Consider the following 24652-nt stretch of genomic DNA (forward strand, 5'->3'; position numbering starts at 1 on the left):
TATATATATATATATATATATATATATATATATATATATATAAGGAAGCTAGATAATCAATTTATATTGACTAAAGAAGAGGGGTGGGATTAAATAAGTTTTTACTTCAGCCCACTCCTTTTCGGACATGTAAACTCAAAACTGCTTAGTGCGTCCTTGTTTGTATTTTTGTTTTGTTTTCTTTTGTTTTGATTTTAATATATTATTATTACCTATATTAGTTATGGTTTATTTTCTAATTTAGTGGCTTTTTACGTGTTCTTGTTGCAAATGCTGTTTTGCTTTTCTTGTTTTCTGCTTATTTATTCATTGTTTGTTTACATTTTCGAAATAAACTATCATCATATTTAAACAAACTGAAACTGATGTGTAAGGAGGATGTTATAGTTCATAAAGGTAATGCTATTGATGGAAATCTAGTGGATGACAATTAACCAACTGCTAAGCTATCCTTCAGAAACCCCAAATGTAGCCTGCACTAAATCATAAAGGGTCATTTAGTTCTACACTCTCTTTGGTTTCTACAGTTTTACTATACAACAGTTTTTAACCTGATCATTTCTCCTCTGTGCTGGCGAGAGGATAACATCATTATACAAGATTATAACAGTGCTGTCTGCAAGCTACCATCCATCTTGCTAGCTGATTAAGGGTATTACGCATAACAAAGTACATTATTGGTCATGTGAAGCTTTTTATACATTTATTAAATATCCAGTAAAAGAAGTCGTGTTTTTTGCCTCATGCTGGACAAAACTGAGTCAATAAACACAGGTAGGTCTCCACTTTTTCATTCAAAAGTTTGTCATTTCAAAGCTGTTGGGATGTTTATGAACTCTTCACAAATAGAAGGTGCTGCATTTTATAAGAACTTTGATTCAAATAATATACCATATTTTTATGACCATCAAATACAAATCAAAATAATATTATATATTTCAAATGCTTCAAATAAACATCAGCAATACCGCACATCCCTGTTTAACAATGCATTTCTGTAGCTGCAAATCATTGTACATTAAAGGTAGACTGCCTTTCAGATTTTTCAAGTTTAGGTCATAAAAAGAATTTTCCCCAACACCCAATTATTTTTATTTAGTGGATTGAAAGCTCCTGAATTCAAATCACAGACTTCCAATTTTATTAGGTTTTTTAAAAATAGAACAATTAATGAATTTAGGGCCACGTGACCCTAAATTCTCTGCTATTTTTTCCTGCTTCACCATGACTCAATTCAAGATACTATGTCATGCATCACATGGTGGGCTTTCCCTGTTCGTGCAAGGTATTGTGGAATACAAATTTGAAACAGGAGAGAAAAATGGAGGACGAGTGTGTGAATGAAACGTGAAAGACCGACTACAGTAACAGAAAGCGAGAAGAAAAGATGTTATGTTGCGAAGGAAAGGAAACGCAGGACCAAACTAATAAATATCGGTGGTCAGCGAGCACCTCGGTGTGATCAGCTGTTCGTTTAGCAACAGAATGATGTAACTGTCAGTGCACAGTCAAGGTAAACCTGTAGATGGCAGTAATGCAACACTGGATGCCAGCTGCCATAAAACCCAAAAGAAGAAGAAGAAGGTAAACCTGCGCATGCGCGCACACGGACTTCCTCTGTCTGCTTGACTGTGCGAAATGAGTGATTTCATGCACATTATTTGCTAGGGAATCCCCTCAAATTAAATAACTTCCCAGCCACAGAATGGCCTGTGTTTTTTTTTTTAAATATATTACAGAAATAAGCATATATCACAATGATCAAATTTCAGAGGGAACTAAATTTCACAGATTTTATGAAATTGAAAGGCCGTATAGCTTTAATATCAATAACAAATTACAAGACACAATTTTAGAGACATTTGTTTCTTTTCAGTGAAACATGTTTGTGATGTGTCTTTTATTGATGGATTGTGTATTTTATTGATAGATCATCACACACACACACACACACACACACACACACTCCAATCAATAATTGTAAGACCAATCTCTCTATTGAGGTAGAGGATGGGTGGGCTTACCAAGAACGTAGAGTTTGTTGCCACGCAGGAAGGAGAAGGCTCCATAGCGGGGAGTGGGCATGGAGGCCAGGGACAACCACTGATCCTTAACTGGCTCATAGACTCTCACCAACGCCTGTGGACTGGTGTCAGAACCCATACCCCCCAGCGCATACACCTTTCCATCTGAGACAGAGAGAGAGAGAGAGAGAAAATTATTATTATTGCTACAATCTCCTGAATGCTATCTTTCCGCTGCTGATACACAATAAATAATAGATGACCGAACGGATATGAATCACCCTGTGTACTACAATGAGTGCTTTGAGGCTTCCTTTTTTCAATGGAGATATTTCTCCTTCCATTGCTAAAATTCTACACTCAGTTTTTATTCGACTATGCCGATGAATATTGAGTATAAAGTATGAAGTATTTTATTTTTCTTTGGCTAACACTGAGAACAATAATGTGGAACTGAGGTGTATTAATGAGGTGTATTACAATAATAATTATGTCAATGTAAGCCTTACACTGACATAATTATTATTGTAATACACCTCATTAATACTATACCCAGGCCCGGATTGGCCCTTGGGAGCTTGTAATCTTGGTGGCCTGGTCTGACTGATTTGGCCTGCTCGCTTTTTTTCAGCCAAGTGACTGGCAGTCCCTAGAAATCACGTTTGGTCCATACAGCCAATCGTGAGTGGTTACTAAATCATGAACCCACTAGTCTTACAAGGCTGTTGGTCATCGTTCATCTTGTTTCAATCAGGCTTTCGTAAGTAAAAGCAATGTGAACCAGAAAGCAAGATCCACTGAAGAATGGACAAGAAGTAGCCAGGTAGAGCAGAGAGGCTGAAAAAAGGGCATGAAAAAGAAAAGCCATCCAAGAGGATGCTACAAAATGCAGCAAAATAACAAAAACTGTTTATTTGAAAAAAAAATTTGTTCAAGTCAGGCTGATCTGCAAACATGTAGTTAAATAAAAGCTGGAGGTTTTGTGCAGTTTTGATCATTCAAATATCTCCACAAGGTCAAAACTGTCAGATATTTTTTTCCTTGTCATTTGGTCCCAGCTCCCAACTGTATATGACCCCAACACACACACACACACACACACACACACACACACACACACACACACACACGTCATACCGTTCCTCTTGTCATTCAGTTACAGCATTATCTGTTAAGATACAATTAAATATCTTAAGACAAGCCACTTGTTTTAGTTTATTTAAAGGTCCAAGGCGAATGCTCGAACTTGTATCAGCCTGCATAGTATTGTTTACATCCCTCATCTCATTAAAAAATTCCCGTGCAGGGATTGGCCAAGGATGGAGCACGTGACATAAAATAGTCCCACCACTGATTAAGCAATGTCTCTCATGATGTCAAAATTAAAAAAGAATGGATATGGTGTGGGCGGCACGGTGGTGTAGTGGTTAGCGCTGTCGCCTCACAGCAAGAAGGTCTGGGTTCGAGCCCCGTGGCCGGCGAGGGCCTTTCTGTGTGGAGTTTGCATGTTCTCCCCGTGTTCGCGTGGGTTTCCTCCAGGTGCTCCGGTTTCCCCCACAGTCCAAAGACATGCAGGTTAGGTTAACTGGTGACTCTAAATTGACCGTAGGTGTGAATGTGAGTGTGAATGGTTGTCTGTGTCTATGTGTCAGCCCTGTGATGACCTGGTGACTTGTCCAGAGTGTACCCCACCTTTCGCCCGTAGTCAGCTGGGATAGGCTCCAGCTTGCCTGTGACCCTGTAGAACAGGATAAAGCGGCCAGAGATAATGAGATGAGATGATGATGGGGGGATATGGTGTGAGTCAGTCATGGTGTATCCTGGATATACCATGACCTGACATCACAATTTCAAGCTATACGGCCGACTCGAGTCAGCTGTGGCTCCGCAAGCATTTCTGTGTGTGTAGATCTATGTATCATGATCATGCCTAGCAAAGCAGGCGATAGCATGGTACATTGCACATGCTCAGGCTGAAGGTCGCGCCAGTGTAAACAACAAACATGGTTGCCTCCAGTGAGTTTATGCTGAGATTCAATCTTAACACTTTTAGTTTGGAAATTTTTGATGATGGATATTTAACAGTTATTCCACGGAATCTATATCCATGAGCTATAAACCATGTACGACGAGATTGAGTGGAATAATTGTTTTATTCTATCTACATTCACTGGATTTTGAGAAACAGAGCATTTTTATTTTTTGCAAATTTGATCAATAAAAACTATATAAAACATCCGACAAAATCATTTCCACCTAGAATGTAAACAAACCAGTAAAATGACAGTAGCAGTTTGTGAAAAATGCTATAATAATAATAATAATAATTCTTGAATAATAACAAAGATACGTTTTTATCATCAAAGACTTTCTTTCCATATTTTGTTGCTTTTTTGTATCTTTTGGCAGTTTTGTTTTCGAGTAGAGTTTTTATTTCGTCTTCGGTTGGTTCAGCAACACGCTCCGCTATTTTGTTTTTCTCTATTCACGGTATATGAGCTGATAGCCTTGTAGTAGAGTAGCCAATCAGAGCATGCGATTGCTCATATCCAGTGAATGTGGATAGAATAATAATCAAATATACCATGCACTGAGAGGCATCAGTAATTATGGATTATTTTCAGTGACTGACATAGTACTATTTTCTTCATGGCTGCGCTCCTCGCAAAATAATTCTATGCCAGTCACTGAAGAGAAACCATAATTTCAACTGGAGCCTCTCAATGCATGGTATATTAGATTAATATTTAAGCAATATCGAGCAAGCAAGAGTGCTGTTGTCCTGAATATCAGTGATTTGTCCATAGGCATGAGGCCGTAGTACAGCAATCGGTACAACAGCATGATTGTGAGTGTGAAATTGTTTGTATACAACAGTTCTATAAACAAGAAATTAATATCGAGCAACTGACATTTCAGACACAAAATATTTTGTTTATTTTTGTCTCAACTGAATTAGTTTTATACTAAAGATCAGCATTCTTGGAATGCTGCTTAACCATCTAATCAAATTAATGGACCAGAATTAACTGTTGCACATTATGACAATTCTAGCAGGTTACCCGGTGTTGCCCGGGTTTTGCAAAATTCTGGGTTGCCCCCAGACTTCCATGTCAAATTTGGTGAAGATCTGTCGAGAAATGGTGATGTTAGCCCAAGACAAACAAAAATCCAAACATCCACCACCCAGGGGCCCACCGGGGACCCCCTGGGGCCCAAATATGGAATTTCTGAGTTCTGCCAAATTGTGGCCATCTCCTGTACCTACGTGCCAAGTTTAGTGAAGATCTGTCAAGAGTTTGTGTTGATAAATGTAACGTGAAAGGCATTGAGGGAGGGGGTGGGTGGATGTTGTGACCCCCAAGGACCTCTCTGGGGCCCATACATGAATTTTATTTATATCTGCAAAATTCCAGGTCATCCCCGGACCTACTTGCTAAATTTGGTGAAAATCCGTCAAGAAATGGTGATGTTACTGTAGCTCAAGACAAACAAACAAACTTTGCTGTTTATTATATAGATTATGAGACTATGTTAACCTTCTTGCCTTCATGCAACATGTCCAAAAAAGAATAGTAGAACATACTAGAACTAGTGTGTATAAATAAGAACACCGAGAAACACTGCATTAATACATACTTCTCTCTCTATCTCTCCCTCTTTCTTTCACACATGAACACAGATAGACTAATGAAGTAGAGTAGCAGTTATCGCTGACTTAGCTGTGTGCTCTGGGCTGTGAACAGTGGTGTAACCACAACTCAGCAGACAATAAATGAGCAAAAGAGAAATGCTTGGAGACGTACATGCAGTAAGAGCACAGAGGGCAATAACACTACATGCACTAATAAAACACTTCTGTCAGCCTCTCAACTGAAAGCACACTCCAGTGCTGGATTCTTTACTGTCACAGAACCATTATACAGCAAGAAAAGCATGCTCTTTATGTATATTAGAGATGCGACCTGAATATAAATACATTATTCATAATGAACAGATACAAATGCAGATACGAATAGGAGGCATGCTATCAATTCTTTGCCAGCATGCCAACAGGAACTTGTGCAGGGGGTCTGTTTGAAATTAGAGGTGTGTATTGAGACTGGGATCCTGCAAAGAGCAACTTAAATGTCGCATGTGTTAGGGTTTTGCTGGGATTCGAACCTGGTTCGTTGGTGTGATAATCCAGCAAACCCCCACTAGGCCACCAGGGGGATGACTCAAATGCAGAGGCGTGAGGCGGAAGTAGAAAAAGAATCAAAAGGTTTATTTAAACTATATACACTATATACAGGGCAAAACAAAAGACAAAAAAAAACCAAAGAGTAAAATCCAAAAGAAAAGCAAAGTGCAAAAATTCAAAAGCTAAGAAGATCAAAAAACACAGTACAAAGGAAACTGGAGATAAACATAACAGCACAAAGACTCCGTGACAAGAGGACTGAACTCAGGGGTATAAATAGACAAACTAATTAAGGACACAGGTGAAGATAATTAGGCAATTAACACAAACACAAAACACAGGAACAGTGGCGGCCTCTAGAGGCCAAAATAAACACGACATGAAAAGGAAATAACAGCGGCCTCTAGAGGCCAAAACAGTCCTAGTCCTAACAGGACCCCCCCCTCTAGGAGCGTCTCCTGACGTTCCCAGGGCGATCCGGATGGGCCGAATGGAAGTCCCGACATAGTTCTTTATCAAGGACATCCCGAGCAGGAACCCAGCAGCGCTCCTCAGGACCATAGCCCTCCCAGTCCACCAGATATTGCAACCCGCCGCGGACCCGGCGGGAGTCAAGCAGGCGATTCACAGTGAACACAGTCTGCCCCTGGAAGATGCGGGGGGGTGGGGGGTTCCTAGGGGCAGGGGCATACGTAGACGTCAGTACGGGCCGTAACAGGGAAACATGGAAAGTGGGGTTGATCCTCAGAGTCCGGGGCAACTGGAGCCGGTAGGAGACAGGGTTCACCCTGCGCACCACCTTGAAGGGGCCAATGTAGCGAGGAGCAAGCTTGCGGTTCTCCACCCGCAGTGGAAGGTCCTTAGTGGACAGCCAAACACGCTGCCCAGGGCGGAAAGCGTGTGCAGGTCTTCTATGGCGGTTGGCCTGAGTCTGGTTGGTTCTGGAGGTCTGTATGAGGGTCTTCCTGACCTTGCTCCAGGTCTTGCGACACCGTCTCACATATTGGTTGACCGAGGGCACCCCCGCGTCCTCCTCCTGGTCCGGGAACAGAGGTGGCTGGAACCCGAATTGGCACTGGAATGGCGACAGCTTGGTGGCCGATGACTGCAGGGTGTTGTGGGCGTACTCCGCCCATGGCAGCCAGGTGCTCCACGATGTCGGGTTATCCATAGCCAGGCCTCGCAGGGTGGTTTCCAGGTCCTGGTTGAGCCTCTCCGTCTGACCATTGGACTGTGGGTGAAACCCAGAGGAGAGGCTGGCAGTGGCTCCGATGACCTTGCAGAACCCGTGCCACACTCGGGAGGAGAACTGGGGCCCTCGGTCTGAGACGATGTCCTGTGGAAGACCAAAGACTCGGAAGACATGATTAAACAAAAGTTTCGCAGTTTCAAGAGCAGAGGGGAGTTTGCACAGTGGTATGAAGCGGCAGGCCTTGGAGAATCTGTCAACTAAGACCAAAATGACCGTGTTACCTTGTGACTCAGGGAGACCCGTGATAAAGTCGACTGCCACGTGGGACCAGGGACGCCGGGGAATGGTCAGAGGATGCAGGAGACCCTGGGGACGCTGTCGTGGGTTCTTGGTTCTGGTGCAAACCTCACAGGACAGGACAAATGACCTTACTTCCTTCTCCATGTTAGGCCACCAGAAGCGTCTTTTCAGGAAGTCCAGGGTCCTCCGAGCTCCCGGGTGGGCGGTGAGAGGGGAAGAGTGACCCCACTGGAGAACCTTGGCCCGGGCTTGATGTGGGACGTACAAGAGGCCTGGTGGCCCCGTCCCAGGACCGGGGTCCTGGCGTTGGGCTCGTCGGACAGCCTCCTCAATACCCCAGCGGACAGGGGCCACAATCCGGGACACAGGGATAATAGGCCCGACTTCATTCTCCCTGTTAGTGGCAGAGAACAGTCTGGACAGTGCGTCAGGTTTGGTGTTCTTGGAGCCGGGGCGGTATGAGAGGGTGAAGTCAAACCGACTGAAAAACAGGGCCCACCTAGCCTGTCGAGGGTTCAGTCTCTTGGCTTGCTGGAGGTACTCCAGGTTCTTGTGGTCAGTCCAAACCAGGAATGGATGTTGTGCTCCCTCCAGCCAGTGCCTCCACTCCTCAAGGGCCAGTTTGACCACTAGCAGTTCTCGATCCCCCACATCGTACCGGGACTCAGCAGGACTCAGGCGGTGGGAGAAGTAAGCGCAGGGGTGCAGCTTTCCTTCTGAACGTTGAGAGAGCACCGCGCCGACACCACTGTCCGAGGCGTCCACCTCCACGATGAATGGTTGGGAGGTGTCCGGGAGAACCAGAATGGGTGCCGTGCAGAAGCGGTCCTTGAGGTCTTTGAACGCCTTTTCTGCCTGAGGAGACCAGCCATAAGATCCACCTGTCCCTTTGGTGAGGTCTGACATGGGTGCTGCCACAGAACTGAAGTTCCTGATGAACTTGCGGTAGAAGTTAGCGAATCCTAAGAACCGCTGAACCTCCTTAACGGACTTGGGAGTAGGCCAATCCCGGACGGCCAGGGTCTTGGCAGGGTCCATTTGGAGTTGGCCTGTCCGTACAATAAATCCCAGAAAGGAGACCTCGGGAACATGAAATTCGCATTTCTGGGCCTTGGCGAACAGATTGTTCTGTAGCAGCCTCTGGAGAACCTGGCGGACATGGTGGCGGTGCTCCTGCACGGTCTTGGAAAAGATAAGGATGTCGTCGAGGTAGACAAAAATGTATAGGTTAATCATGTCCCTTAAGACGTCGTTGATTAGGGCCTGAAAAACAGCTGGTGCGTTGGTGAGTCCGAAGGGCATCACCTGGTATTCGTAGTGCCCAGACGGGGTGTTAAAGGCAGTCTTCCACTCGTCTCCCTGTCGGATACGGATGAGGTGGTATGCGTTCCGTAGGTCCAACTTGGTGAAGACGGTGGCGCCTTGGAGCAGGTCGAAAGCTGTGGACATCAGCGGAAGGGGATATCGGTTGCGCACAGTGATCTTATTCAGGCCCCTGTAATCAATACATGGTCGGAGCCCCCCATCCTTCTTGCCGACAAAGAAGAAGCCGGCTCCAGCAGGTGAAGTGGAGGGTCGAATAAACCCAGAGACCAGGGCATCTTTGAGGTATTCCTCCATGGCCTTGCGTTCTGGCTGAGAGAGTGAAAACAGTCTGCCACGAGGAGGGGTAGTCCCAGGGAGCAAGTCGATGGCACAGTCGTAGGCCCGGTGCGGAGGAAGAACGGCGGCCCTGCTCTTGCTGAATACCTCCTTGAGATCCCAGTACTCTGTGGGAACTTGAGATAACTCGGTGAGATCAGGGGGCTCGGCAGGAGACACAGGAGAGCTAGAGAGCAGACAAGAGGCATGGCATGCACGGCCCCATTCCACAACCTGGCTTGTTACCCAGTCTATGCGAGGGTTGTGGCGAGTAAGCCAAGGAAGGCCTAGAATAACTGGGAACTCAGGTGAAGGAATCAGGTGCAGGGATATTTCTTCCTTGTGACCTTGAGACTGGAGGAAAACTGGAGAAGTAACTTGGGTGACTCTTCCATCACCTAACGCTTGGCCATCGAGGGCAGACACAGACAGTGGGACTTCAAGAGGTGCAGTCGGAATATTGATGCTTTGGGCGAAGTGAATATCCATAAAGTTCCCAGCCGCCCCTGAGTCTATCAAAGCTTGACAAGAGTGGACAGACTCACCCCAGGAGATGGAGACCGGGATGTAGATTCCTTGGCCAGGGAGTCCGGGAGAGAGGGTAGGCCCCGTCACAACCCTCCCTCGGCTGGACGGGGCGGTCCTTTTCCCAAGAGTTCGGGACATGATGCTCGGAAGTGACCAGGCTTGCCACAGTAGATGCAGCACTTGTCCCTCCTTCTGCGCTCCCTCTCAGATGCGGAGAGGCGAGTACGACCCACTTGCATGGGTTCTGGACAGTCACTGAAGGAGGTAGACGGTCTCCAGGTAGAGGTAGGGAGGCTGGGGGGGCTCAAGGCTTGGTGGCGTTCTCTCATCCTGTTGTCCAGACGAATAGCATGTGAGATGAGGGTTTCGAGGTCACTTGGGCATCCAATAGAGGCCAGACCGTCCTTGATGGGGTCAGACAGACCATGGTGGAAGGCTGACACCAGGGCAGTCTCGTTCCATCCACTTACTGCTGCGAGTGTTCGGAACGAGATGGCGTAATCTGCGACGCTTCCTCCTTGCCGGATGGACATGAGCTTTCGGGCTGCGTCGGTACTGATGTCTGCCTGATCGAAGACCCGAAGCATCTCTTCAGAAAACAGCTGGAAATCAAAGCACTCAGGTCCCTGTCTTTGCCAGATAGCAGTAGCCCAGGCTCGCGCCTTACCAGCTAATAAGGTGATCACAAAGGCAATCTTGCGGCGATCCGTAGTGTAGGTGGTAGGCTGAAGCTCAAAGGTGAGTTGACACTGGGTAAGGAACTCTCGGCACTCACTGTGCTTGCCGTCATACCTCTGTGGTGCAGGAAGGCTGGGTTCGCGAGGTGAAGAAGGCAGCATTGCAGGAGGCACTGGAGCAGGAGTGGGAGCTGGATCAGGAGCAGGAACTGGATCAGGAGCAGGAGATGCAGGCAGAGATGTCAGCTGTGCCAGGGTTTTCCCAATTTGCTGAAGCAGTTCCTTGTGGCGAGCGAGGGCCTCACGTTGGCTGGTGAGCGTACGTCCATGAGCGTCCATGGTCGCTCCGAAGCGTGTCAAAGCTGCCATAATTCCCTGAAGGTTGGCCGGGTAGACAGTTGAAGCAGCCTCTGCTGAGTCGGTCATGACGGAGTCTTTCTGTTAGGGTTTTGCTGGGATTCGAACCTGGTTCGTTGGTGTGATAATCCAGCAAACCCCCACTAGGCCACCAGGGGGATGACTCAAATGCAGAGGCGTGAGGCGGAAGTAGAAAAAGAATCAAAAGGTTTATTTAAACTATATACACTATATACAGGGCAAAACAAAAGACAAAAAAAAACCAAAGAGTAAAATCCAAAAGAAAAGCAAAGTGCAAAAATTCAAAAGCTAAGAAGATCAAAAAACACAGTACAAAGGAAACTGGAGATAAACATAACAGCACAAAGACTCCGTGACAAGAGGACTGAACTCAGGGGTATAAATAGACAAACTAATTAAGGACACAGGTGAAGATAATTAGGCAATTAACACAAACACAAAACACAGGAACAGTGGCGGCCTCTAGAGGCCAAAATAAACACGACATGAAAAGGAAATAACAGCGGCCTCTAGAGGCCAAAACAGTCCTAGTCCTAACAGCATGAGTCAGAGATTTCATGTGGGCCCAAGAGTGTCGTCAGATATGAGGTTCAGGGGACAAACAAAGACCATGGTCATTAACATAATACGTTTATGGTGTTCTTTCATTCATTTTTGTTAACTGCCTGGTCACGGGTGTGGTGGTTTAAATTAGGCTACTAGTTAGTCTGCAATCTAAATTTGTTAGATAATATCACACGCAGCCCTGCGATAACCTGGCGACTTGTCCAGGGTGTACCCCGCCTCTCACCCATAGTCAGCTGGGATAGGCTCCAGCTTGCCTGCGACCCTGTAAAACAGGATAAGCGGCTACAGATAATGGATGGATGGAATATCACATGCAAAGGAAAATAAAAGAAGTCAAAATATTGGGGGGCCAAAATTCACAGCCCAAAATTCACAAACCGTGCTGATAGTGCTGTCATTTATACATCAGTTTTGTTTTGTTTTTTTTCCAGTTAAAAAAAAATCCTTCATTTTGGGTTTAAATCTGAATACAATTAAAATATGAATAGTTGGAGCACTAAACGGACACAACTGCACATAACAGCATTATACTATATCCCTAATGTATAGTATAGGGGAAGAAGAAGAGCTTTATTCATCACACGCTTCTGAAATTCCTCTCTGCATTTAACCCATCTGAAGCAGTGAACACACACATGCACACATACGTGAGCAATGAGCACACACACATACCCAGAGCAGTGGGCAGCCATGCTAACAGCGCCCGGGGAGCAGTTGAGAGTTAGGTGCCTCGCTCAAGGGCACCTCAGCCCAAGGCCGTCCCATATTAACCTAACCGCATGTCTTTGAATTGTGGGGGAAATATAAAGCAGGCTTGTAGTACTCAAGTCCAGGACTTGGACTCGAGTTGGACTCGTGCCCTAATTTTAAGGACTTGTGACTCGACTCGAACTTGAGCACTGATGACTCGGACTCGTGCATTAACTGAATTAGGACTCGGAAAATGGAGACAAGGACTCGGATTTTTTCTTTATTTTTTTGGTAACATGCCATAATAATTTGGCATCAGATATTTATATCTACATTAATTTTGTACTAATTTTGTGTAAGAGTGTCACACCTGTGCGCCTTGGCGCATGCATCAGATAGACTCTCGGGCGCGCTCCGGACAGCGCATGTACCAAGGGGACTCTCTCTCGCTTACCATAAACGACTCACGCCTGCACAGGATTAAGGTGCAATCAGCGCGCCCATATAAAAACTGTGAAAACACACTTACTTTGCAAAGTATTGAGTTGCGTTGCTGACACATTACCGAGCCTTACTTCCTTGTTTGGTTTCCTGATCCCTGATTTCCCGTTTCTCATCTTTGATTCTGCCGAGTCTACGATAAAAAAATAGGTTGTGCCTCGCTTGACCTATTGCCTGTTTCACTGTTTTACAATTTTGCCTGCCATTCTGGATTGTTTACCTGTCTTTACTTGTATTAATAAGCACATCTTCTGCACTTACATCCGTCTCCCAACCATCTCTGACAGAATACGTCGCACTCCCTGACAAAGAGAATGCACATTTGCCTGTTTATACATCATGTTCAAGAACAAACTAATGTTAATAGGGCTAAAACAGCCACTGTCAAATGGTGCGGTTGGAGTGTTGGATTTGACTTGGACTTGACTCAAATTTTTCTTAATGACTTGGACTTGACGCGGACTTGAACACTGGGGACTCGAGACTGGACTCGGACTCGAGGTTTAGTGACTTGACTACAACACTGATATAAGGTATATAAAGTGTATACTATATACACTTAACAGAAGTTAATGGACTAACTGCTCCAAGCATGGGCGTCGCCACCATTGAATGTGAAGGGGATATGTCCCCTTCACATTTCATAATTCTTCATTTGGACCCCCCCCCCCCCCCCACACACACACACACACACATTTAACATAAAATATTAGTTCACCCAGCGCCGTTTCTATTGCTTCGTGAAAGAATCCATTCCACTTGATCGATAAGAGAATACACATACCACTGAAAATCCACTCCGGGTTTTCTGGGCATTACCTACAACAACTCACCGCACGCAAGTGAAGTGAATCTCAGTGCAAGCAGAGAAATTTTGGTGCAAGCCAAGGTGCAGGCTGCTAGAAAGTGGAGGAGATAACGTCAGCCCCATTGCCACCTCACAATGTCTAGCTTTTGCTAAAACCTTATTCTTTTGTTATATGCCTTCAAAATTAACCCTAGGCCACGTTAAATTAATGTTCAACTAAACAATGAAATAAGCTTAGCCTAATGGGGTATTCTTGGTTGACGATGAATTGTTTGCAGTATTTGCTCCCTCCCCAGACACAATGGACATAAGGAAATTCTTTACAAAGAAGCGGAAAGTAAGTCAAAATTTCCCCACAGGACAGGGTTTTTTTTTGGTCCCAATGGAAATGTTAGTGCAGTTAGCTGGCTAGTCAATGTTAGATGTATCAGCTAGCTTAATGTTAGCCATCATTTAATTCAAACCCAGTAGGCCAACTTTACTGTAATGCCAAGAATGAGGTCAAGTCTGCTTTGATAATATTTATTGATTCCCTGCTGTGATTTGAAGAACTTGTTTTGTCTGGTCTTTGCCAGTTTTCTGGAAAGTAAGATGGGAAATCAGTGTATGGGGAAGGAATAGTAGAAAGGAAAGCAATGGAGAGAGATGGATGTTATTCCAGGTGGATTGTGAAGGAAAGGGGGATAAAAGTTATGAAGTGGTAGAAATTGTGGTGGCACCAATGTAAGAAGGAGTTCTATCTATAAATCTATTTGTTATACTCATCTGTAAATGTCACTGTAGTACCACCATTGCATGTAGGTTGACAAAACTGCACTTGTTCATTGTGTGAAGTTCTCTTTTATGTGTCATTGCTTGACAAAGTGTAATTTTGTGTTATGAAGACTGCATGATGCCATGCCATTTTTGTTATGAGTATCACTAAATCGGAAAAAAGTAAAACGCACCCACTAAAGTCACTATTGGTGGTTAACAAAATTGCACCTGTTCATTGTGTGAAGTTATTTTTTTATGTGTCATCGTTGCTTGACACAGTGTGGCTTTGTGTTATGAAGTTTGCATGATGCCATGTCATGCCTGTTCATTGTGTGAAATTATGAATATTCTTATTTTTAAACATACAGTTGAGTGTCACTATTGCTTGGCACAGTGGCGTGTTGTGTTACATCGAAAACTAAATAAAAAAGGAAACGCAAAATAAAAAGTAAAATGCGCCCACAAAGTCACTGTTGGTGATAAATTGTGTCACATTCATCTCATTATCTTAGGCAGAGCAGTGGGTTTAAAAACAGGCTGGTGAATATATGGACTAGTAGAATGAGGACTTATTGTTGAGTCTCTAAAATAGTCATTGAATTAAGTGACTTTTGTAGGTAAAATTAGGTGTTTAACAACCTGTTAAAATATACCAGAATGCAGGAAATGGCATCTAATTAATTAAACATTTTCTGGGGGAGGACCAAAAGACGGGCGGCACGGTGGTGTAGTGGTTAGCGCTGTCGCCTCACAGCAAGAAGGTCCTGGGTTCGAGCCCCGGGGCCGGCGGGGGCCTTTCTGTGTGGAGTTTGCATGTTCTCCCCGTGTCCGCGTGGGTTTCCTCCGGGTGCTCCGGTTTCCCCACAGTCCAAAGACATGCAGGTTAGGTTAACTGGTGACTCTAAATTGACCGTAGGTGTGAATGGTTGTCTGTGTCTATGTGTCAGCCCTGTGATGACCTGGTGACTTGTCCAGGGTGTACCCCGCCTTTTGCCCGTAGTCAACTGGGATAGGCTCCAGCTTGCCTGCGACCCTGTAGAAGGATAAAGCGGCTAGAGATAATGAGATGAGATGAGATGAGGACCAAAAGACCCCCCGCCAGTGTGTCCCCTCCCCACATTAAAAATGCTTCTGATGCCCCTGGCTCCAAGTAATTAAAAGGTCTATCAATATTAGCTATAGTCAAATGTTTGTACGCCCCTACTCATTCATAGGTTTTTCTGGATTTTGATTATTTTCTACATTGTGAAACAATACTGAAAACATCAAAACTATGAAATAACACATGAAACATACATGGAATTTTGTGGTCAACAAAAAAAGTGTTAAAAAGCAAAATGTGTTTCATATTTTAGTTTCTTCCAAGTAGCCATTGTTTACCTTGATGTTTTGCACACTATTGCCATTATCTTAGCCAGCTTCATGAGGTAGTCACCGGGAATGCTTTTCAATGAACAGCTATGCCTCGTCAAATGTTAATTAGTGCAATTCCTTGCCTTCTTAATGCATCTGAGATAAAACTGTAAATAATATATAATAAAAATAATAAAAATACAGTAAATAGTCCTATTCCACAACTTCCTTCTTTCTTCTTCTTCCACCATGTTATGTCAAGAACCGCTCAACGAAGTAAACACAGCCATGATTATTTTAAGACATAAAATGTCTTTTAATTAATAAAATAAAAAATTTAAAAAACACTGAATTAGAAAGTGTGTTTGAACCTTTGACTGGTACTGTATGTAACTAAATGTATGGTTTGAATGTGTAGGTTTGAGTTTGTGGACCAGGTTCATATCAGACACTATCCTGCAGCTTACTGAATCGTGTAATCTCAGTGGTCACGAGGAAGCTTTTGCCACTAAAGCTAGTGAATACCGTACATGGTTGAATGACTCTGAGATTGAACAAAGTGAGTGTAGCCCAGAGACCAACAACTTCTTCTTCTTCTTTTAGCTGCTCCCGATTAGGGGTCGCCACAGCGGATCTTTTATCTCCATTGCTCCCTGTCTTCCGGCATCCTTCTCTACCACACCTGCCACTTTCATGTCCTCTCTCACCACATCCATGTATCTCCTCTTTGGCCTCCCTCGTTTTTGTGTGCCTGGCAGCTCCATCCTCAACATTTTATATTTGTATATGTAAATACTCAATTTATTTTAATTTATCTAGAAGTTTTTCTCTATTTCTTTTTTCTGTTTATCTGTAATGATGCTGCTGGAATCTTAATTTCCCTGAGGGAACCCTCCCAAAGGGATCAATAAAGTTTTATCTAATCTATCTAATCTAATCTCTAATCTAATTCTCCTTCCAACATGCTCTGTATATCTTCTCAGGATGTGCCCATACCATCTCAGTCTCATCTCTCTTAGCTGAATTCCCAAGCTCTCCACATGTGCTATCCCTCTGATGTGCTCGTTCCTTATCCTGTCCAACCTTGTCACTCCCATCGCAAACCTTAACATCCTCAACTCCACCACCTCCAACTTTACCTCCTGTCTCTTTGTTAAGGGTACGGTCTCCAATCCATACATCACAGCTGGTCTCACTACTGTGTTACACAGTGGCATGCAAAAGTTTGGGCACCCTTACTGAAAATGTCTGTTACTGTGAATAGTTAAGTGAGCAGAAGATGAACTGATCACCAAAAGGCATAAAGGTAAAGACGACACATTACTTTTCAGCGTTTTCTGCAAGATTTGTGTGTTATTTTTGTTTTGTACAACTGGAGAGTGAAAAAAGAAAAGGAACACCATGCAAAAGTTCGGGCACCCCAATACATTTGAGCTCTCAAGTAACTTTTACCAAGGTTCCAGACCTTAATTAGCTTATTGAGCTGTGGCTTGTTCAAATTCTTCATTAGGAAAGGTCAGATGATGCAGATTTCAAAGCTGTATAAATTCTCTGACTCCTCAAACTTGTCCCTAAAATCACCAGCCATGGGCTCCTCTAAGAAACTCCCTCGCATTCTGAATAATAAAATAATTGATGCTCACAAAGCAGGAGAAGGCTACAAGAACGGAGCAAAGCGTTTTCAGGTAGCTGTTTCCTCAGATTGTAATGCTATTAAGAAATGACAGTTAGCAGAAACAGTGGAGATCAAGGTGAGGTCTGGAAGATGAAGAAAACTTTCTGAAAGAACTACTCATTGGATTGCTAGAAAGGCAAATAAAAACCCCTGCTTGACTGCAAAAGACCTTCAGAAAGATTTAGCAGACCCTGGAGTGGTGGTGCACTGTTCTACTATATAGCGACACCTGAACAAATATTAACTTCATGAGAGAGTCATTAGAAGAAAACCTTTCCTGCGTCCTAGCCACAAAATTCAGCATCTGAAGTTTGCAAATGAACATCTAAATAAGCCTGATGCATTTTGTAAACAAGTCCTGTGGACTGATGAAATCAAAATAGAACTTTTTGGCCATGATGTGCAAAGGTATGTTTGGAGAAAAAAGGGTGCCAAATTCCAGGAAAAGAACACCTCTCCAACTCTGAAGCATGGGTGTGGATTGATCACGCTTTGGGGTTGTGTTGCAGCCAGTGGCACAGGGCACATTTCATTGGTTGAGGGAAGCATGGATTCGAATAAATACCAGCAAATTCTGGACGCAAACATCACACCATCTGTAAAAAAGTTGAAGTTAAAAAGAGGATGGGTCCTACAATAAGACGATGGTCCAAAACACACCTCAAAATCTACAATGAAATACCTCAAGAGGCACAAGCTGAAGGTTTTGCCCTGGCCCTCACAGTCCCCTGACCTAAACATCATTGAAAATCTGTGGATAGATCTCAAAAGAGCAGTGCATGCAAGACAGCCCAAGAAACTTGTAGAACTGGAAGCCTTTTGCAAGGACGAATGTGTGAAAATCCCCCAGGTAAGAACTCAAAGATTATTAGCTGGCTACAAAAAGTGTTTACAAGCTGTGATACTTGCCAAAGGGGGTGTTACTGGGTACTAACCATGCAGGGTGCCCAAACTTTTGCTTCGGGCCCTTTTCCTTTTTTGTCATTTTGAAAATGTAAAAGATTAAAATAAAAAATTGTTTTTGCTTAAAATATAAAGGGAATGAGTCATCTTTAACTTTATGCCTTTTGGAGATCATTTCATCTTCAACTTGCTTAACTGTTCACAATAACAGCAATTTTGACCAGGGGTGCCCAAACTTTTGCATACCACTGTACATCTTACCTTTGACTTTTGCTGGGACCTTCCGATCACAAATGACTGCCGAAATCCTTTTCCAACTGCTCCACCCTGCCTGCACTCTCTTTCTCACCTCACTATCGCAGCCCCCATTTTCCTGCACAGTTGACCCCAGGTACTTGAATTCACCAACTTTCTTTACGTCTACTCCTTGCATCTTCACTACACTCTCATCCCCATTCTCATTGATGCACATGTATTCTGTTTTGCTACTTCTCACCTTCATTCCTCTTCGTTCCAATGCATACCTCCATCTCTCTAAACCCAACTCAACCTCCTTTCTATTTTCACCACATATCACAAAATGATCTGCAAACATCATGTTCCATGGTGACTCTTGCCTCACTTCGTCCGTCAAGCTATCCATCACTATGGCAAACAAGAAAGGACTCAAAGCAGATCCTTGATGAAGTCCCACCTTCACCTTGAACCATTCAGTCATTCCAACTGCAGACCTCACTGCTGTTTCACTGTTCTCATACATGTCTTGCACCACTCTAATATACCTCTCATTCACTCCACTCTTTCTCATACACTACCGTTCAAAAGTTTGGGGTCACTTTGAGATTTCCTTATTTTTGAAAGAAAAGCACTGTTCTTTTCAGTGAAGATCACTTTAAACTAATCAGAAATACACTCTATACATTGCTAATGTGGTAAATGATTATTCTAGCTGCAAATGTCTGGTTTTTGGTGCAATATCTCCATAGGTGTATAGAGGCCCATTTCCAGCAACTCTCACTCCAGTGTTCTAATGGTACAATGTGTTTGCTCATTGCCTCAGAAGGATGATTAGAAAACCCTTGTACAATCATGTTAGCACAGCTGAAAACAGTTTAGCTCTTTAGAGAAGCTATAAAACTGACCTTCCTTTGAGCAGATTGAGTTTCTGGAGCATCACATTTGTGGGGTCGATTAAATGCTCAAAATGGCCAGAAAAATGTCTTGACTATATTTTCTATTCATTTTAAAACTTATGGTGGTAAATAAAAGTGTGACTTTTCATGGAAAACACAAAATTGTCTGGGTGACCCCAAACTTTTGAACGGTAGTGTACAATACCATAACTCATCTCTCGGCACTCTATTGTATGCCTTATCCAGATCTTTCTCTGGCCTTCCCTGTACTTCTCCATTAACATTCTTAAAGCAAAAATTGCATCCGACGTGCTCTTCCTTGGCATAAACCCGTACTGCTGTTCACAGATTGCTACCTCTCTTCTCAATCTTGCCTCCAATACCCTTTCCCATAACTTCATGGTATGGCTCATCAGTTTTATCCCTCTGTAATTACTGCAGCTCTGTACATCTCCCTTATTCTTGTATATTGGGACTAGCACACTCTCCATTCATTTGGCATTTTCTCATTCTCTAAGATCTTATTAAACAATCTCGTTAGGAACTCCACAGCCGTCTCACCCAAACATCTCCAAGCCTCAATCGAGATACCATCTGGTCTGACTGCTTTCCCAGTCTTCATTCTTTTCATGGCTGCCCTCACCTCATCCTTACTAACCAACTCTGCTTCCTGATTTGCTGTCTCCAACAAATCTGACCTTTTCTCTCTTGGGATTCTCCTCATTTAATAAATCCTTAAAGTACTATTTCCACCTTCTTAATACACTCTCTTTGTTTTTCAGCACATTTCCATTTACATCTTTCATCACTCTTACCTGCTGTACATCCCTCGCTTCCCTGTTTCTCTGCCTAGCTAGTCTGTACAGGTCTTTCTCTCCTTCTTTGGTCTCCAGTCTTTCATACAACTCCTGGTATGCATCTGCTTTCGCCTTCGCTACCGCTCTTTTTGCCTGCTTTCCTCATCTCTCTGATCGTCCCAATTTTTCTTTGCTAGCCTCTTCTCTTTTATAATTTCCTGCACTTCTTTGTTCCACGACCTTGTCTTCCTTCCTCCTTCCCGATGACCACCCTAGCACCTTCCTTGCTGCCTCTCTTACTAGTGTAGCAGTAGTATCCCAATCTTCTGGCAGACTTCCATGACCACTCAATGCTCGTCTCATTTCTTCCCTAAACTCCTTCTGATGTGCAACATCTTTTAGTTTCCACCACTTAATATTCGGCTCCACTATTTCACGCTTCCTCTTTTTCACTTTCAAGCTCATCCTGCACACGACCACTCGATGTTGTCTAGCTACACTCTCCCCTGCCATCACTTTACAGTCTCCAATCTCCTTCAGGTTACCCCTTCTACAGAGTATGTAGTCCACCTGTGTAGCTCTTCCTCCACTCTTAAACGTCACCTTGTGCTGCTCTTTCTTCTCAAAGTATGTATTGACTATTGCCAAATTCATCCTCTTTGAAAAATCAACCACCATTTGCCCTTCCACATTTCTCTCTCTGACACCATATCTGCCCATCACGTCCTCATCTCCTTTGTTTCCCTCACCAACATGTCTGTTAAAATCTGCTCCTATCAGCATGCGCTCCTCCCTCGGTATACTTTCTACCACTTCATCCATCTTTTCCCAGAAAAACTTTCTCTTCATTCTCACATCCAACCTGTGAGGCATACGCACACACAACATTGATTACCACTCCTTGAATCTCCAACTTCATGCCTATCACTCTATCTGACACCCTTTTCACATCAATCACACTGTTGACCAACTCTCCCCTCAAAACAATACCAACACCATTTCTCTTTCCATTGACTGCATAATAAAACAACTTGCATCCACCTCCAATGTTCTTGGCCTTGCTTCCCTTCCACCTCGTCTCCTGCACATACAAAATGTCCAACTTCCTTCTTTCCATCATACCTGCTAACTCTCTTGCTCTACCAGTCAATGTTCCCACATTCAGTGTTCCTACCCTCAATACTACACTCCTTCCCTTCCATCTTTCACGCTCTCTCCTAAAACGCCTCCCACCTCTCTTTCTCCTTCTCAGTGTTGGCACAACAGGAGCATACTTTCCACCGGCACCCTGTTGACCAACAGTACCGGAGGCAGTCGTTGTTAACCCGGGCCCCGACTGATTTGGTATGGTATTTCTCTTTTCAATCCGCATGTTAGATTTGGCACAGTTTTACGCCGGATGCCCTTCCTGACGCAACCCTCTCCGTTTATCCAGGCTTGGGACCAGCGCCAAGGGTACGCTTATGCACCCCCAGTGGCTGGATTATAGCCCAGAGACCAACACACACTAATAAAACACTTCTGTCAGAGTTTCTGTGGAGTTTCTGTTCTCTTTATCTCTGTGTGAGTTTCCTCCAGGTTGTCCAGTTACCTCCTACCTCATAAAAACATAGTGGTAGATATTAGTTATGTTAAATTTACCCCAATTTTTGAAGGTCTGAAGCTGGGCATGTATTCCAGCTTTTTGTCCAGTGTTCCTGAGATAGGCTTCAAATCCAGTGCAAGCCACACCAGTATGATAATATTGTAATAAATAATGATCAATCTTTATATTTGTTTATGCATTTTAATAAATATTTTTGTGCAAAACTTTGCAAATTTTTATTGGTATATCAATAATATTAATGTTTTTGTACATTTTTGCTCAACAGTTGCACTACATTTATCACATATTATGCCATACATCATATGATTGTCTGCTCTATCCGTATTAGAAATGGTTAGATTTATAGGGTAGTCACACTAGAGGTGGAATGAGCCAGAATGCCATTGGAATGAAAATTCTTCGTATATTCCGGGATATTCTAAATGCATTCTAAAAATTCTGACTGCATTCTGAGTGCATTCCAAACATTCAGACCCATTCTTGTGGCTGGCCCGAATGTTTTGCTCATGCTCAAAACATTCGAGGTACATTCGAAGAGGAGAAATATCGAATGGCATTCGAAGTGTATTCTAACTACATTCTGACTGCATTCTAAATATTTTTACGGCATTCCAACAGCATTCGAAACATTCTGATCGCGTTCGAGGGAAAGGGAAAAATCGAAATGGCAAGCCACTTCAAATCCTGCCAGAATGTCCCGAATGTGCCGCGAATGAGCCGGAATGCCGTCGGAATGAAAATTCTTTGTATATTCCGGGATAATCGAAGTACATTCTAATGGCCCTTTTCCACTACCCTTTTTCAGCTCACTTCAGCTCACTTCAGCCCGACACGGCTCGCGTTTCGACTACCAAAAACCAGCACGACTCAGCTCGCTTCAGCCCTGCTTAGCCCCTAAAACTCGCACCGTTTTGGAGTGGGGCTGAAGCGAGCCAAACCGAGCCGACTGAGGTTGGGGGCGTGAGCAGACACTCCCCTGTGCACTGATTGGTGAGGAGGAGTGTCCTCACATGCCCACACACGCCCCGCGAGCGCGCTGGGATCTGTAAACACCGCAAACCCGGAAGAAGAAGAATTACGAATTACGAGAATTTCTGAAGCCTTATGCGCCTCGCCTCATCTATACGCTCTTGCCAGTATCTGTTGCCGTTGTCGGTGACAACAAGCCACAGCACCAAGACCAGCAACACTAACGACTCCATGTCCCCCATGTTTATTGTTTACTATCCGGGTCGTGAGACTACCGCTTAAAAGATCACTGAATCAGTGACATACAGAGCATCGTGGACGAGTTCGCGGAGCGCAAGACTCGTCGTATGCCCTTCAAATAATGCGCGCAGTAGGCTATTGATGTTTTATTATGAGCCATGTACAGTATCCTAATGTTTTTTTGTTTCTGAGTTACATGTTCGTTTGAAGGACTTGATGTACTAAATAACATAGTTGCACCCGGTAGTGTTGAAATTGGTAAACACCGCAGTTGCGGACATTTTGTAGCCTAAAATTATGTTATGATAAGCTTTAATAAAGGGCCCGGTCATTTGCCCCGCCCCCGGCCCGGCTCTGACTTGTTCCGCCACTGTCACTGATGTCACTGTTTGCGCTGCTTAACGACATCACATGACGTCCACCCACTTTCGCTAACTCCACCCAATGTGTCCACCCACTTCCAGCCAGCACGGTTCAGCGCGGTTGTAGTCGAAATGCAACTCCAACAGCCCCGCTCAGCTCGACTCGGCACGGCACGGCTCAGCCGCGTTTGTAGTGGAAAAGCGGCATAAGTATTCGAGCTGCATTCTTTTTAAATTCTTAGACGTTTGAAACATATTTGGCGGCTATTCCGGGAGCATTCTGACTGCATTTGAGGTGAATTCGTACAGCATTCGAGGCACCTTCTGACCAGACTTCGGGTAGTATTTGGGCAGCAATCGAACTGCACTCGTATGGCATTTGAAGTGCATTCTTAATATTCTTACTGCATTCTAACAGCATTCTAGGTATTCCTACTGTGTTCCAACTACATTTGAACTGCATTCGAAAGCTAATACACCTGGAATGTGCAAGAATCATTCGAGGCAGGTTCGAAGCGCATTCTAAGCATTCAAACAGCATTCTTACAAAGCTGTAAGAATGCTGGTCAGTTTGAAATTCCCACCTGAACGTGGCACGAATTTTGAAAAATTTTTCATTCCGGCTGGTTCTGCTTGATTCCTGCTAATTCCGAATAGGTGTCACGGGGCCTTTAAGGTTGGGCACTGGGTTAAATAGACAATACACTGTCTAATTTTAGTGGCTATGTCAGCATCTAAAAAAACAAAACAAAAAAAGCCAGCAATATTTATGTGAACCTTCAACTGAGATAACAATCTCAGTGCTCTCACGGAAGGCGGTCGCATTTCTCTGCTCTCCTCTCCTCTCCTCTCCTTTTTTTTCCTGCTTGTGCTCTTTGTTTCGTCTCGTCTGCCTATACTTTTTTTTTTGAGAGACTCTCTCCGCATTGAATTTCTAAACTAAAAAAGCATGGATTTGATAAACTGGTCTCCTAACAAAATTGACACAGTTTTCTCGACGAGAAGCCTGGGTTCGGGGGAACCCGCCTGTCCTGCCGGAACGTCTGTGGAGGACATTGAAGATATCTACCTATATGGAACCATAATTACCGGACTTTTGCTGATTGGATTAGGCATTGCCCTGGTATATCGAGGAAACCAGACAACGGTGACAGCTGTTCAAAGCCCCACAAAGCTGCCCGATATGATTGAAGCGGTGGGCAAAGCTGTCGGCACTCAGACTGTGGCTATTAGAACTTGAACCACAACATGGTTGTCATCTTGGAGACGCTTTCGGCTTTGCAAGGAATAAGTATTTCGGAGACCAAATTGAATTGAACAGAATGGACGAAATGGACAGATATGGACAAGTGGTGTGGACGTGTAAAGA

At 43.9% G+C, this 24652-nt stretch overlaps 1 protein-coding gene across 2 annotated transcripts in view; it reads right to left on the bottom strand.

Moving 5' to 3' along the window:
• LOC132896951 (kelch domain-containing protein 8B-like) overlaps positions 1-24652 on the bottom strand; it is a 314670-nt gene that overhangs the window by 108266 nt on the left and 181752 nt on the right. For both annotated transcript variants that reach the window (XM_060938146.1, XM_060938147.1), the window contains exon 4: positions 2025-2189. In XM_060938146.1, coding sequence (XP_060794129.1) covers positions 2025-2189 — 165 coding nt within the window. The remainder of the gene's footprint in view (positions 1-2024; positions 2190-24652) is intronic.

This window comes from Neoarius graeffei, chromosome 13 (genome assembly GCF_027579695.1).
Source record: "Neoarius graeffei isolate fNeoGra1 chromosome 13, fNeoGra1.pri, whole genome shotgun sequence".
NCBI classification, from domain to species: Eukaryota; Metazoa; Chordata; class Actinopteri; order Siluriformes; family Ariidae; genus Neoarius; species Neoarius graeffei.